The sequence below is a fragment of the Miniopterus schreibersii genome (genome assembly GCF_964146895.1).
Source record: "Miniopterus schreibersii genome assembly, chromosome: 11".
Taxonomy (NCBI): Eukaryota; Metazoa; Chordata; class Mammalia; order Chiroptera; family Miniopteridae; genus Miniopterus; species Miniopterus schreibersii.
The window spans coordinates 7489131-7499744 of record NC_138111.1 but is presented as its reverse complement, the minus strand read 5'-3'; the positions used below and the strand labels follow the sequence as shown (position 1 = coordinate 7499744).

Sequence of the window (10614 nt, the reverse complement as noted above, 5' to 3'; positions counted from 1 at the left end):
TATTTGAGCTAGTTCTGAAGGTAAGTGCAGGCCAAGAGGGTGGGAAACCCCATGTGCACAGGCCCAGGATGGAAGAATGGAAGAAAGGGTCCCTGTGGCTGAGTTTAGGGAGCAAGGTAGGAGCAGAGACAGTGGCAGGATGAGGCAGGAGAGATGGGCCTCATGCTCGAGCCCCTGAGACCCCTGGAATTCATGGTGGGTTGTTTCGACCACAGGCTCTTGGGTTGAGCAGAAAGGTTTTAACTCCAGCTCCATCCTTAGTGGCCAAGAGGTCGCTGGGCCTGGTGGATGAGGTCTGCTTATGGGCTGGGCCCTCCAAGTAGAATAGGAACAACCAGGTGGCTGGAGAAATCCAGATGGGGCCTGGGGCCTGGGGAGTCAGCTATGGGGGCACTTGTCTGGGACCCACGTCTGGGGGTGAGGGGTGGCCTTAAACTCAGATGGGTCTCTGAGGAGTCAATTCAGTGACCTGGGTCCTCTGGGAGTTAGAATGGGGGTGGGGCTGCCTCAAAGCCACCATTGTCACCCTCTCTCCCGCCTGACTGTCTGGGACCTAAAATAGATCAGGAGCTCAGGGGATTTCGTGAGAAGGGTTTCTGGCAAAGCAATCTGGGAGGAGGGGTGTGAGTCACCACTGGGAACCCTCAAGTTTGAAGCTCCCAAAGCCCAGCTGCCCCACCCCCATCCCCAGGGAGTCTGGAATCCACTGGACTACTGTAGGGAGGGCAACGGGGTCTTCGCCCCAGCTAGGCAACAGGGGTGCTGGATGACTGGGCTAAAGTGACCCCCTCAGGACCTCAGTTTCCCAGATGTACCAGGAGTCAGGGATCTGGGCTGTGAGGGTCCTGGAATTCATGGCAGGGGGTCCCAGTATAGGCCCCCAGAGTCAGACAGAGATGGGATGAAGTCCCAGTTCTTTTCCTGTTGGCTGAGTCACCTTGGACATATCCCCCCTCATCTTGGGGCCTTAGTTTCCTGATCTGTAAAATGGACATTGAAACCAAGTCCTGATCTTTCCCAGTTTCAGCTTGAACTATCCAACAAGCATCATGACAGCTCCTGGGGCCTCTCCCAGGGCCTCCACTTCCTCAGGTGGCACACTTCGTGCTCTGGAATGTTAACCACAGTGACCCAGCCTTTTAGTGCCCTGTGCTTTGTAAATACTCCCTCTGGCTTCCAGCATCCTGGAGGGCAAAGATGGGTGTCATCCCCAGCCCTCTCCGTGGAAGCTCTTCAGCCTCAGTACTGGCCAGTCCTAGAGGGAAGGGTCTTGGTTCCAGGGCACCTACTAGGTGCCAGACTCTAAGCTGGAGCCATGGGGGGCAGGGATGATCCTCTCCATTGCGCAGACAGGGAAGCGGGCTCCTCTCGAAGAATTCCGTGGTTGCTTTGCAAACTCCTCGGCACCGTGCACGGTTCAGCCGCCGGAGAGGCAGGCGCGGTGCGTGGGGCAGGCGCGCCCTCTCGCGGCCGTGGTGCGCGCTGTCCTGGCCCCGCGGCAGCCGCCTGCCAGCTGCAGCCCCACCGCCCGCGAGCTGAGAACTGTCTCTCCGAGTCTCTCTCTCCTCGTGGCTTCCCAGAGACCCCACAGCGGCTGCGCCTCCCCCCAGCCCCGGTTGCCATGGAGACCACTTGTACACAGTTTCCCCCTTCCCCTCCCCGCCTGCCCTAAGCCTGGCCCGCGGCCCGCCAGCGCCCTCCCAGGAGAGAGACCTTGGGCGCTGGCGGGCCGCGGGCCCATGAACAGTAGGGCCCCCGGGACGCTGACTGTGGGGAGAGTGAAATTCTTCCACCCCCACCGCGGGGAGGTGAGGCCGGTGGGCTCTGCCCAGACTCGAGGCTCCCAGTTTCTGCAGCGGAAGTCCAGCTCCAGAATGGGCTCTAGGTTCTAAGCTCTGGTGCCAGACACCTCAAACTCCTGTCTGACTCCACTGTTCTTTGGACTGACTTTAAAGTGAACTCCTGGTTCTGGGCTCCAGCTCTAGAATGGACTCTTGGCTCAGAATCTGGCTCTAGAGAAGGCTCCAGGCGCTGGCGTCAGTGAGACTCTGAGCTTCAGGCTCAGATTTTATCTGCAGGGCTCCGAGAGAGCTCCAGGCTCTTGGCTCTGACTGCAGAGTGGTTCTTGGGGTCTGGGATCCGGCTGCAGAGTGAGGCCTGAAGCCAGGGCTCCAACCCCAGGCTCCTGGGGGCGTTTTTAGGGATGGCCCAGGAGACTGGGGTCAAGAATGAACACGCAAGTGTTTCTTGCCCCACGGTGGGATTCCTTTTGTGTTTTGTTCCAGGTCAACTTCTCCGCCTTCTCCCCGGATGGCCAGACCCTGCTCACAGCCTCTGAGGACGGTTGTGTGTATGGCTGGAAAACCCAGAGCGGGAATCTGCTGTGGAGGTTGGGTGGCCACACAGGTGGGGCTCAGCCTGGATGGGGAGGCTGAGGGCCCTGTTCTGGCATCTTGCAGAGGCTACCACAATGACCTCGGTGTCTGTGCTGGGCATCCATGCAAGACAGCTTAGGCAGGGCTGGGGCAGGAGCAAGGACATAGGACCTGGTCCCTGGGGCCTCTGACTCTGACAGACCTGGACCCAGATCCTACTTTAAAAAAACTGTTTAAAAATATACGTATTTACTGTCTTAACCATTTTTAAGTGTAGTGTTACGTCCCTTCATATGATTGTGCAACTAGTCTCCAGAACTCATCTTGCAAAACTGAACTCTATGCCCATTGAACATCCCTCCCCCCCATCAACCACCATTCTGCTGTCTCCAAGAACTACTCTAAGTGCCCTGTACAAGTGGAATCATACAGGATCTCTCTTTGTGACTGGCTTACTTCTCTCAGCATAAGGTCCTTAAGGTTCATCTGTTTTACCCACTATTTTGACTGATTATGTAGTCACCTCTCTAGAACTCTATTCCCTCTTTAGAATGGGTAATAGTTGCTACCGTATAGGATGAACGAATCCAAGCCAAGTGCCTAGCACCCAGTAAGTACTCAGTAGATATAATTTGTAATCAAGGAGACAAGGAAAAGGCTCTGGTTAATTACGGGGCAGATTGATTAATGCTGTAATAGGAAAATCCAGGGGCTGGGCAGCCGAGAGGAGGCAATGAACCTACGCTGGGCTGTAAAGGAGCTTCCGGGAGGTGCCTGCATTGGACTGGGTATTGATTTTGCAAATGGACGAATTGGGGCTGGGTGTTTCAGGAAGTCCCAGGTGGATGTTGGAGGCTGGAAGGGGATCAGGACAAGGGAGGTAGGCAATGAGACTGGAGAAATGAGCAGGTGTCAGAGTGGAACGGCCAGAGGTGAGGGTAGTGCCATTCTCTGACCATGGCCACCTGCCCCAGGCCCTGTGAAGTTCTGCCGCTTCTCCCCTGATGGCCGCCTCTTTGCCAGCACCTCCTGTGACTGTACCATCCGCCTGTGGGATGTAGCAGAAACTAAGTGTCTGCAGATCTTAAAGGGTAAGTGGGCTGGATGGGGCTGGGAGCCAAGCAGCCAGGCCTGGGTTCCCTTCTGGACCTTGCTGTGTCCTGTGCCACCTTGTAGGCCACCAGCGGAGTGTGGAAACAGTCAGCTTCAGTCCTGACTCCAAGCAGCTGGCATCGGGTGGCTGGGACAAGCGGGTGATGCTCTGGGAGGTGCAGGTATGGGGAGGCGGCCAGAGAGCCTGGGATCTGGATGAGACACACCCTCCACACTGGCTCTGGGTTATTCCCAGTATTCCCCACTCCCCAAGCCCAAACCTGGCACCCAAGAGCCCCTTTCACCTGGCTACAGTTACTTTCTCTCCACCCCCAGCCCCCATGCCCATGAGGTTCCCCCTGCCTGGACTTCCCTCTCCTCTCAAGGCCAGGGAGTCTCCCAGATCCTGGGGTATGCTACATTACCCAAAAGGAGGGCCTGGGTCTGACCCACCTGAGGCCTAGAACCTGGCACTATGAGACCTCTGGGCTGCCCTCCGAAGCTCAGGGCTCTCACCCTCAGTCTGGCCAGATGCTGCGCCACTTAGTAGGACACCAAGACTCCATCCAGAGCAGTGACTTCGCACCCAGTTCAGACTGTCTGGTGAGCCACACCCTCTGCCTAGGCCCTGCATTGCAATGGAACCTGGTGCCAACACTCACTTTCCCACTTGGGGCTGAGCAGACCATTACTGGGTGACTTGGCTCTTCTGAGCCTGTCCGGTCTGTAAGATGAGGATTCAGTGGGCTTGGTGAAATGGTGCCTACTTTGGAGTCTGACCGGCCTAGGAACCAGGAAAGTGGGCATGGGCTGGCTGGTCCATGCTCATGGCAGTTGTCTGCAGGCCACTGGTTCCTGGGACTCCACCATTCGTATCTGGGACCTTCGGGCAGGGACTCCAGCGATCTTCCACCAGGAGCTGGAGGGTCACAGAGGCAACATCAGCTGCCTGTGCTACTCAGCATCCGGCCTGCTGGTGAGCTGGGAAGCCCTGGGTTCTAGGCTGGGCCCTTGCTGGCTGCAAGACCCTTGGAAGGTCATGGGCCTTTGAGGGTACAGTGAGCATGCAGGCCCCAAACAGAGCTATCTGCTGTGCAGGCATCTGGCTCCTGGGACAAGACCATCCACATCTGGAAGCCCTCGACCAGAAGCCTGCTTGTCCAGCTCAAGGGCCATGCCACCTGGGTGAAGAGCATAGCTTTCTCCCCAGATGGGTTGCAGCTGGCCAGCGCTGGCTACTCCCAAATGGTAACCCCACCCCAAAAGGCTCTCCTCCTACCCCCACATCCTGCCTACTAGTCCCCAGCACTGTCCAGAAAGGATCACATCCCAATTTACCCTAATAGGAAGGTGCCAAGGGCAAGACCCAGGTATCAGCCACTTCTGTACCTAGTGCCTGGCACTAAGGTCTGTGCTAGCCCAAATGTAACATTTGTATGACTCAAAGCTTCAGGGGAAATTGTATTGCACTGAAATTTTGCACCAGATATTATACCAGGCATGTCAAATATACCTCACAAACAAAACCCAGACCAAGAGGTTGAGATGTTGGCTAGTACTGACCCCCAAGGTGATTTTTAAAAATGGGTGTTGTGAGGCCTCCCTGCCTTTCTGCTTTTTATTTCCAGGTCAAAGTCTGGGACTGCAACACAGGAAAGTGCATTGAAACCCTGAAGGTAAGGCCTGTGGCTGTAGCACCCAAGGGCACAGTGGAAGGTGTACTAGAAAGCTGGGGATAGGCAGGACTTGCATCCTTAGAGCCCAACAATATGTTTTTGGCAGGGAGCCCTGGATGTGGCCCACGCCTGCACCTTCACCCCAGATGGGAAACTCTTAGTTTCTGGAGCTGCTGATTAGGCAAGACACCAAGTCCCCTGCATGATAAACTACCCAGAGCCTCTTATATATAACATCACCACATGGCTCCCAGACCTCATGCCCCTACCTCCCTGCCCAGGGTGCACGGGGCCTGGCAGAAAAGGGCAGCCAGGGCAATTCCATGCCACAGGTCCAAAGTAACCATAACAGAGCACCCAACAGATCCTTGAGACCAGTACCGTCACGGCTCCACAGCAGGTTTAAGCAATAGCTACAGGCAGGCCAGCCCAAATCCACCAGACCCCTAGGCCACACCAGCCCACCTCTCCAGCACGGTCAGCTGAAACAACTGCAAACACAAAGCAATGTCGGCCAGTTTGTGCTTTATTGACGCCGTGATGCTCAGGCCTTGACCGCGAACTTCCGCAGTGGGTATAGCCGCTCCTTCCGCTGCTGCTTCTTGGTCTTCAGGTTCTCTTCATGCTTGTTGAGCCTGCGGCGCATGGCCCGTGTCTTCTTGGGTCGCAGATCTAGGGGTTTGTACTTCTTGCCCTGGGTGATGGAGAGTGGGGAGAATCTGAGGACCAGGGCTTAGGAGGTACTGCAGTAGCTAAGGAGGCCCCAGAGGTTGGAGCTAAGGGTGCTGGGAAGTGTCTGAGGAAGGTGCATGGCTGGGCAGGTTCATTTGTAAGACATGAGTGTGAGGAGCTGTATGACATCCAGCCCAGTAGAGAACTGTTAACATGGGATTAGAGACTGATCATACACCTGGCTTAATAGTTCATATAATTCCCCCATATACAAGGTTGTAGGAATTATCCCCACTAAAAAAAATAAGTTGAGTTAGGGCCAAAAAGCGAGTGAACTTGTCCAAATCTCAAGAAAGCTGTGGCGAAACTGGGATTTGCACCTCAATCAACCAACTCCCTACTGAGCACTCTTTCCACCAGCCTAATTCCCTGCCATGGAGTCAACATCACAGCCAACCCAGTAAAAGGCATGTGGCACCCAGCAAGTACCGGGGGTGGTCACTGTTATCTTGGCTTAAGTTATGCAAGGTGGTGCATGTAGGGGCGGTGGGTTGCAGCTTAAGCGGTGCTCCATAAACCTGGACTGTCTGCCACCTGTGGATGTTCCCTGTAACAGTGCTCCCATTTAACAAGAGCCCCAGAGGGAAGCTCTCGCTTGGCCAAGGTAATCCTGCTGAGAGGCAAAGCCCCCTTTCCTGCCTTGGCGGCCCCCCACCACTCCTGCTCCCAGACCTTTAACAAGGCCTCCATCTCTCCATCCCTGGCTCTCACTTATTCTTGCCCCACTTGTTCCCAGTGTGCAGGTCTAGATTAAGGCAGCTCTCTGTCTCGCCTCTGTTCTGCAAAGGTTCCCTGAGCCCTCTTTGGCTTGCAGCCCCGTGCTGGGTGCTGGCTTGGTAACGAAGCAGACCTGGTCCCTGCTCAAGGGGCTCCCAGCCCTGTGAGGAAGACTAAACAGATAGAGTGTGGCCCAACAGTGGGGGAGGAGGTTTCACCTCACAACTGGCAATGGCCCTGAAAGCAATGTAGATGCCAAGTGAAAGGGGGAGAAAACTGTGCACAAAACCCCTTAATAAAGATAGCTGAGGCCCTTTCTGGGAACCACCAACAGCTTGGAGGAGTAAGCACAGGGCAGAGAACTGCAGAAAAAAGCCAAACAAGAGATAAGGACAAGCTCCCAAGGGACCTTGGAGTATTAAACTCTTTGTCCACTCACATCTCTCACATCAGTGGGCAGTCAGAACATCATCCATTTCAAATTTACTAAGCCCCTTAGAGCTCTGCTGCCCCACAGAGCAGTCACTAGCCCATACCATTCACACTGTCAGTCCTCAGACGCCATAGTCATATTAAGTGATCAAAGGCATACATGGCCAGAGGTGACTGACGGACAGAGCAGAAACAGAACACATCTGTCACCACAGAAGGTCTACTGGACAGCGATGACTTCACCTCTACCTCCCTGAGTAGTGCCTGGCATGGGTGCACTCACTGGATGGTTATGAAGACAGGGGACCACCTCTGCTTGGTCCCCTCAGAGCCTGATGAAAGCTTCAGACCCAATCCTCAGAAAACATTCCCACACACAAATGTGCTTACATCCAAGGGTGGCAGCACCATCCAGGGGTGGCAGCACCTCACCCCCACCTCCACAGCTAGTGTCCCCTGGGCAGCTAGCCCAGGTACACACCGTGACGACTCTTTTGAGATATCAAACCCTCCAGTTACCCAAACACTAATTTGGGAGTTGATGTGAAGCCATTTTGTGGATGTAATTAAAACTACTAATCAACCAGTTGATTTAAATTGAGAGGATATTCTGGGTAATCTAGGTGGGCCCAATAAAATCAGTTGAAAGTCCTTAAAGGCAGGGCTGAGGCTTTCCCCAAGAAATCCCAACCTGTCATGAGTGCCAGCCTGCCCATGATCTATGGACAGCCAGTTTGGACTTGCCATTAGCCTGCCCCACAACCACGTAAGCCAATTCCTTGTAATAAATTAACTGTACATACACACAGTATCCTACTGGTTTGGCTTCACTGCTTGAACCCTGGTAAGACTAATTTAAGGACAGGACTAGAAAACAGTTGTAAAAATCCTAGGCTGAGGGATCAGACACCTGTGGAAATCTCCCAGGAGCACTCCATCCACTCCTCCCTAAGACATGGTTTCAAACCTTGGCCCAACTGCTCCATTATTTGTACAGGACCCTGAGCAACTTAACCTCTGTAAGCCTTGAGGTTCTAATCCAAAACACAAGAACGTGAGGTGCTCAGCAGTGACTGACACAGGGTGCTAGTAAGACAAAACATTTAACAGACAATCCTCACAGACTGTCCAAACTCACTCAGCTGCTGAGGCTGCACCCCAAACCCAAGTGTCCAGCCAGACTCCTACCACACTGTTGATTTTCTGACAATTGCAGCCATGAGGAAATGCAATCTGCATACCATATACTAGTGCAAGATGCTGGAAAGGTTAACTCATCTACAAGCTGGGAAGGCTCTGGGAAGTCCAACTATGCCTAGGCAAAGCCCTGTCCCATACACATCAGCTGACAAACCTCTTCATTACTGACCCCCCTCGGCAAGGGAGAGTTGGAACTTTGCTTCCTAGAGCCAGGCAGCCCCACACATAACCCCACTCACCTTGTAGAATTTCCTGAGGTTTTCTTTCTGAGTCTGGTTAATGACGGTAAGAACACGGGCGATAGATTTGCGAACAACTCGGCTACAAGAACAAGGACATCAGTGAAGACAGTGAACACACAGTGCTCCCCAAAGCATCTCATTCAGGCCTTGACCCAGCTCTCATAGGGCAAGGGCATTCCCTACCAGCTCATCCATATTCACCCAAGAGGCGCCTAACCCAGCCCAGGAGGAAGGTATTCTGAAGGTAAGGCCGGAGATTATAGTACATGGGACACCCAGGAATGGGAACAGGGAAGGGCTGGAGTGCACTTTTGAGGACCTGTGAAGTGTCCACTGAGATGGCTTAATTAGGAGTGATGGAGGGCTGATCAGGAAAGGTCTTCCATCCTAGGCCATATATCCTAAAGGCTATGAAGCTGACCTAACAAATGCCCATCTTAATGAGCTGACTGGAAAGAATCATGCCACAAGCTGGGCAACCAGGAAAGCTTAAGGAGTAGCAGCAGGGGCCACTTGGGAGAGAGGGGAGCCTGAAGCTAGGAACTAGCTGGGGACAGGTGAATCTGTAGTCATGTTGAGTAAGAGGCATGTTGGGGGAATGAGGGAAACTGGTAAACCTGGTCTTAAAGATTCAGCATGAAACTTGCTTATGTGTTCCCAAACTCATCCAATCCCCTCCCACCAGATTATGAAGGTTGTTGAGGGTGCATTTTATGGAAGAAAAAAAACCTGGACGGTAAGCCAACCTGCCCATCAGGTAGGATTTGGCAGAAGTGGAACTTGTGCCCAGGTTGATCGACTCCAAGCCCATGTTCTTTTCACAATTCTTGATCCAAGTAAATCACGAAGTTACACTACAACTCAAGGTGCAAAGCACCCACCTACCAAGTGAGGAAAAAATACCAAATGCTGGTGGGAGGTGAAAGAAAATGTCCAGTTGGGTTTTTGAAGGAAGCATTAAAATGTCCCCGAAGAGGGACACCCTGTTCTTTCACCAGCCAGAGAAGCTGAACAAGGGCACTCCTCCGGGAAAAAGAACCACACGATCAAAGGCAGGTAAAGGGAGCGGGTCTCCTACGAGGACAGCCGCGAGCAGGTGAACCTGGTTAGGAGGGAGTGACATTCCGACCCACAGATCCATTGAATGGGCACTTAAGCGGACACCTCCCTAAGCCAACTTCAAAAATCCACAACTGCCCCTGACGCGCACATATTCCTCCCGCCGCCCAGAGGACCGTGGTCCGGCCGCCCATCACTTACATCTTAGAAAGCTTGGAAGCTGCGCCGCCTGTCACTTTGGCTACGCGTAGCTGGGACAGCTCCACTTTCAGGTCGTCCAGCTGTTTGAGCAGCTCCTCCTTCTTCTTGCCGCGAAGGTCTCTAGCCTTAATTTTGGCCTGTGTGCAAGAAAGAATCTGGGTCAAATGCCCGGTGGCTCCGTCTCCCCCTCCGCCGCTCGCCGAGGCCTCCACCGGGCACCCCTACCCCTCCACCTGCGTCGTGGCCAGCCCCGAGAGGGCGCACGCCTCGCGTAGGGTAACCAAGGCCCAGCTCCGCTGCGAGTCTGGGCCGCTACTCCCATTCCGCAGACTGGAAGACGGAGGCCCCCCGGCAGCGCGCGCGCGCCTCTTCCAGCCCAGGCCGGTAGGGTTGGAGGAAGGCCGGCCGTTGCGGACCTAGGCCATTCCGCACGGTGCCCCACGGCAGGTGGAACCCCAGGGTTCACCCTGCACCCCCCACCCCAGCCCTCGAACCCCACAGAGCGCGGATGGCACCCGATTCCCCCGCTCTCACCATGGCTGTAGAAGCCGCCGCCGCCGCCGCCGCCTGCTCCGAGAGAAAGAGGAAGGGGCGGGGCTGACCTCCACAACTACTGCCGGGTGACGGCGGGCGCGGCCAATTGCGCCGCAGCTGGGGTGCCCGGCTCCGCCCCCCCAGCCCTTCCCCAGCGCCGCGAGGAAGCGGTGGCACTGCCGGCCCAGTCCCGCCGGTCGTTCCCTCGCCCGTCTTCTCCCTGTCCCCGAGGTTACGATGGTCGGCCTCAACCCCTGAGCCGCGCAGCTGGGGAAACCGAGGCACGGGAGAGGCAGCTTACCAGACATGGCATAGTGAGGACTCAAATTCGCCTACTTAGTCATTTATTCGTTC

At 54.8% G+C, this 10614-nt stretch overlaps 2 protein-coding genes across 2 annotated transcripts; one reads left to right on the top strand and one right to left on the bottom strand.

The window, feature by feature from the left end:
• Window positions 1-1733: 1733 nt before the first annotated feature.
• WDR38 (WD repeat domain 38) lies at window positions 1734-5324 on the top strand (the record flags this gene model as incomplete). Its single annotated transcript, XM_081151551.1, has 9 exons — window positions 1734-1808; window positions 2286-2406; window positions 3350-3466; window positions 3552-3649; window positions 3990-4070; window positions 4312-4443; window positions 4566-4715; window positions 5096-5143; window positions 5250-5324. Exons 1-9 carry the CDS (start codon window positions 1740-1742, stop codon window positions 5322-5324), a joined length of 891 nt encoding a protein of 296 aa, XP_081007677.1. The 5' UTR covers window positions 1734-1739.
• Window positions 5325-5651: 327 nt separating this feature from the next.
• On the bottom strand, window positions 5652-10332 carry RPL35 (ribosomal protein L35). Its single transcript, XM_081151380.1, has 4 exons — window positions 10261-10332; window positions 9727-9863; window positions 8464-8545; window positions 5652-5837 (listed from the first exon to the last, which is right to left on the bottom strand). The coding sequence occupies exons 1-4, from the start codon at window positions 10261-10263 to the stop codon at window positions 5688-5690; spliced, it is 372 nt and encodes a 123-aa protein (XP_081007506.1). The 5' UTR covers window positions 10264-10332; the 3' UTR covers window positions 5652-5687.
• Between the last annotated feature and the right edge of the window lie 282 nt (window positions 10333-10614).

Excerpts from the sequence above, each read along its gene's own strand:
- RPL35 (XM_081151380.1), bottom strand. Across the intron at positions 8,546-9,726 it reads GCTTCCAAGCTTTCTAAGAT|CCGAGTTGTTCGCAAATCTA; the intron begins GTAAGTGATGGG and ends TTGTTCTTGTAG. Across the intron at positions 5,838-8,463 it reads ACCTCAGGAAATTCTACAAG|GGCAAGAAGTACAAACCCCT; the intron begins GTGAGTGGGGTT and ends TCCATCACCCAG.